Source organism: Artemia franciscana, unplaced genomic scaffold, assembly GCF_032884065.1.
Source record: "Artemia franciscana unplaced genomic scaffold, ASM3288406v1 PGA_scaffold_57, whole genome shotgun sequence".
NCBI classification, from domain to species: domain Eukaryota; kingdom Metazoa; phylum Arthropoda; class Branchiopoda; order Anostraca; family Artemiidae; genus Artemia; species Artemia franciscana.
Genome location: NW_027062697.1, coordinates 138,585 through 143,014, shown reverse-complemented (window position 1 = coordinate 143,014; position 4,430 = coordinate 138,585). Strand labels below are relative to the sequence as shown.

Below are 4,430 nucleotides of genomic sequence, written 5' to 3'. Positions count from 1 at the left end.
ACCGGGCTAACAAAGCTGAAAACAGATCCGAAGAAATTGCGAAGCAGGACAATTCTTCAGGCCAGAAAATATATTTCAGGCCAAGGAGCTATTATGGTCTCTTGCCAGTGTTCCCACGCGCGTGACCGAAAGACAGAATCATGAGGACAACGTCCTGGACTTGATCCAAGTTTTAAGAAGCTATGACGATAAACACATCGCCCTCCCTCGTTTCGCAATATTAGAGCCTAATTAGGTCCCTAATACTCTCCAGTGAAGCAGCCGCCACCCTCACGAGAAAAGTCAACGAATTATGTGCAGGATTTTCAAAGTTATGTCGCTTCTGAGCGTGCTCTAATCCTGTTCTCAACTGCGACCCTTCCCAAATAAAGCCCACCTTTGCTGTCGTTTTAAAGCATCTTCCAACAGAATTTGATAACCCTGCCTCACGTAAGAATTTCCTGGAAAGTAAGTGTGGTGAGTCTTGCTCTCATATTGTAGATTTGAAACCAAGAAAAAATGAATGGCACGTTGTGATGAGCGATAAGAAAGCGGCTTTCCCAAACAAAGCCCACTTGCATCTGCCCTAGCAAGAGAAAACAAGCGGTGCTGTCAAAGTCTCTAGTCCTTCGTTCTATGGTATAATTCGTTTCATTCCCGAAGATGTTTCTGCCGACAACATCTCCACTTGTATAAAAAACTGTACCAAAGCCGGGAGAATCTGTTCCACTCGGACGTGCAATATGCACTTCTAAAGTGAAGAACACCTTAATGAGGCTATCCAGTCTCCTCTTACGTTAGGTTGTGAGAGACTAAGCATTTCCAAATATAAGTTTCTCCCACTGCGATGCTACAATTGTAAGCAGTAAGGTCACCCTGCACGCATATATCCCAATCCTGTGCCTTGCTCCCAATGTTGGGAAGGACATGCCAACTCGAAAGAGACTCCCTGTACTAATGACTTTAAATGTGCACTCTGCAGCTCAAAGAACCATCCTTGCTACAGTATTAAATGTCCTGTTGTCCAGAAAATTCTTAAACAATGACTTTGACGAATGTACGCATTGCTAGCTGGAATACTAACAGTGGAACAGTAGATAAGATTCCTCTTATCGAGAGGCTCGTGCTATGAAATGATCTCATTTGCCTGCAAGAACATTTTCTTGTTCGTGAATCTTTAATCCTGCTCCAACTTGGTGCCGTAACCAAAGTGTTCTCGGTTCCAGCCAAAGCCTCAGAGCGAGGCAGACCCACTGGTGGTGTTGCCTAATTTGTTAACAAGCGTTTGGAACTGACCCTGTATGCAGAGAAATCTTTCTTTGTCGCTGTTCAAGTAAACACGACAATGATTTATTCCGTCTACATGCCAACGGACTACCGAGACCTCACGTCAGACGATAGATTTACCCAAGCCTGTACCAGGCTTGCAAGATCCATTAGCTCTTGTGCCTCTTTAGGTATTTTTCATAGTGGTTGCTGGTTATATATGGCCAGTCCTATAGCACTACTTTTGCTTACTTCGTGTGTGCAGACTCGACACATTGACAATGACTCTCCCTTCACTAATATCCATAATTCCGGTTCAACATCGTCCTTGGACTTTATGCTTTGTTCTGCTGTGTTTACTACCCCTGAACCATGGCAAGTTGATTTCCCTTTTGGTGTTTCTGATCAATTCCCTATCCTGAATAGTTTTACCATCGATAGTTCCAAGTCTCAGAATCGTGGCAAGAGTTGCAAATAGTCAGTAAAGAAAGAGTGAAATAAGACCAATAAAATCTTATACGCTACAGTGCTAGACAATACGGTTTCGAAAATCAAAATACCCTTCCAGTTACTCCAGCGGGCATTCAGTCAACCCAAAGAAGTGAAACAAATCCTCTGAAATGTCTACTGCAGTGAATTAACGTGCGGTATTCGTTGTGCTGGGTATTCGTTGTGCTGAACTTGCAGCAGTGCCTTCTCGTCACGTTCGCATTGCTTCGGAAGTAGTTTCATGGTCCCTGAACCTTGATCTAAAGCTAGCTTTTCAAATATACAAGTTCGGGCTCAGACTAGGTGTGCAGGAGTGCGGTCGGGCTAAGCACGGAGTAACCAACCAAGTTGGCGTATTTGCAAAGCGTCAGTTCGCCAAGAAACTTGCCAAACATAGAGCAAATATAACTGATATGCCCATAGCCAGTCTCATCACAACTATACAATAGCCCTTTGGAAGTTTGTAAAGCGGAAGGTCGGTATTGTGCCGCTTAACAAAGCTGCTCCTACTGACGATGAGCTGGAAAAACACTTCAACAGGGAGTTCGCCACTCCGAATGATAATCTCGAAAGAAAGTTCAACCTAGAGCTCGATCAGATATCGAGTCCCACAGTTGTGATCTTGGGTTTGTCGTGACAACCTTGAATATTCGTGACGCAATACTGAAACTGAAGACGAAACATTCTAGTGGCGCTGATAAGTTATGAGGTATGCATCTTGTTCACGGGTCTCCGTCCCTTATAAATCATTTAGAACTTCCCTATCAAATGATTTTCAATTGTGAGCAAGTTCTGAATGTTTTTTTTTTGTACCGGGTCATTATACCTGTTTGCAAAAAGGGTAAAGACAGCACCGATTGCCAGTCGCACCACCCAATCACTGTTTTTCCTGTTTTGTGCAAGCTAATGGATTCCCTTGTGATCAATATGTTCAATCAGACTTGCTCCATGCCAGAAAATCAGTTCGGTTTTAAAAACGGTCTTAACGGTGAGCACCTCCACTCCATCCTTGTAAATGTTATACTCAAAACCGTCTCGTCTGAGGATCCATTGTTTCTTGCCGGCCATAATATCAGCAGAGCTTGTCACTCTGGAATTCACCCACAACTTTCACTAGAGGCTCTGCTTCGTGGTATGAACATTTCTGTAATAGCTACCCTTCGAAACATGTATCGGAGATTAAATGTAAAGGTTAAGTCACTTTCTGGTGAAAACTCTGATTTAATCGAAAGGTCCATTCCCGTACATAAGAGTATTCGACAGGGTACTATAACCTCACCACCGCTATTTAACAACAGTGTTATAGATGCCCAGAAGAAAGCTGATATGAGCTTTATTTTTGAAGGCTTGGGCCTATCGCTTTTGAATTATGCTGACGATGTTCTTAATTTGAGAAGAACCCTGGCTTTAATAGAGAAGAATTTCGCAAGTTTAAGTGAGGAGTATAACGATATTGGTTTAAATTTCAATCCGAGTAACAGTGAATGTATTAAGTTCAATTCTAAATGACCAGGTTCTGATAGTACCACAGTCACTTTGGGGGATTTTGATATCGAACTTTCGCCATCCCTAACTTATCTGGGTTTACCCCTCGGTACTGACCTGAAAAGTATCTGTGCATGACTACTTGGGCATTTCAGCACAAAAGCTAGAACAGCTTATGGACAACTAGTTAATGCTAAAACGCGTTACAGTAAGAATGTTTTGGCTAGACTCTATAAAGCTTACACAATCCCTTGATTGATTTGCAGACATTCCGTAAGCTATATTACAAGTATGAAAAGTATCTTCTAAGTCTTCCTCTTTGGGCTCGTAACCGCAAAGTTACGCAATTATATGGTGTTACTGATCCATTTGTAGCTGTGGACCAGCGACGTGCCGAATGTTTCATCTCTAGACCGTGGCCACCCATATTATAGTGCGTTTATTTAGTATTATTTATCATAGTCTGATTCTTTCTTCTTTTTTCTCTTCTATTTTTTTCTTTTTTTGGGCTCTTTCGTGTCATTTTACATGGGTCAACAAAATTATTGATTGATAAAAACAAAATAGCACCAGAGACAAGAAATAACCTTTTAGATAAATAAAATATGCATGCATTCATATACCTATTTCACCCATTACCACTGCCGGGATTGAACCTAGCATTCTTTAATCAAGATGCCCAATTTCATCAACAGTACTATCGTATGTTATCCAACAATTTGAATGTTCTAGAAATCTGTGTATAAACTTTTGACGAAGAGATTGTAATGACAAACTTTGGCACTTTTCGATTAAATCGTGTTGGATTAAAGTACAGATAGGACTTTTGTTAAGATTATTGCAACCGTTTCCAGTTTCATACATAAACTCAAAGAGACACATGTTTTTTTTATGTTTAGTGGTAAGAACAAATTCTAGCCCATAGTAACTGAAGTTCCTGTCAATTTAAAGCTTCCCACATGATCACGGGGTTCTGTAGGCACTACTACCCAGTAGAGGGTTAGTTTTATCCTTTCCTAAGTTTTCTAGGAAATACCAAAGAATAAATTTTCTTCCAAGGAGAAGTGGCACCAGACACAACTTTTGGGCATCCCCTTGCGCAGGCAGTTGCTCCCAAATCCACATGACTCCTAGTAATGTTCGTAAAAGACTAATTTATTAGGTGCCCATATATTGTTCATAAATATGTTTTTACCGTTGACATAACTTTT

General features: G+C 41.2%; 1 protein-coding gene across 1 annotated transcript; it reads left to right on the top strand.

Moving 5' to 3' along the window:
- The first annotated feature begins 2,445 nt into the window (after nt 1-2,445).
- On the top strand, nt 2,446-3,243 carry LOC136042033 (uncharacterized). Its single transcript, XM_065726890.1, has one exon. The coding sequence runs from the start codon at nt 2,446-2,448 to the stop codon at nt 3,241-3,243; it is 798 nt and encodes a 265-aa protein (XP_065582962.1).
- The last annotated feature ends 1,187 nt before the right edge of the window (nt 3,244-4,430 follow it).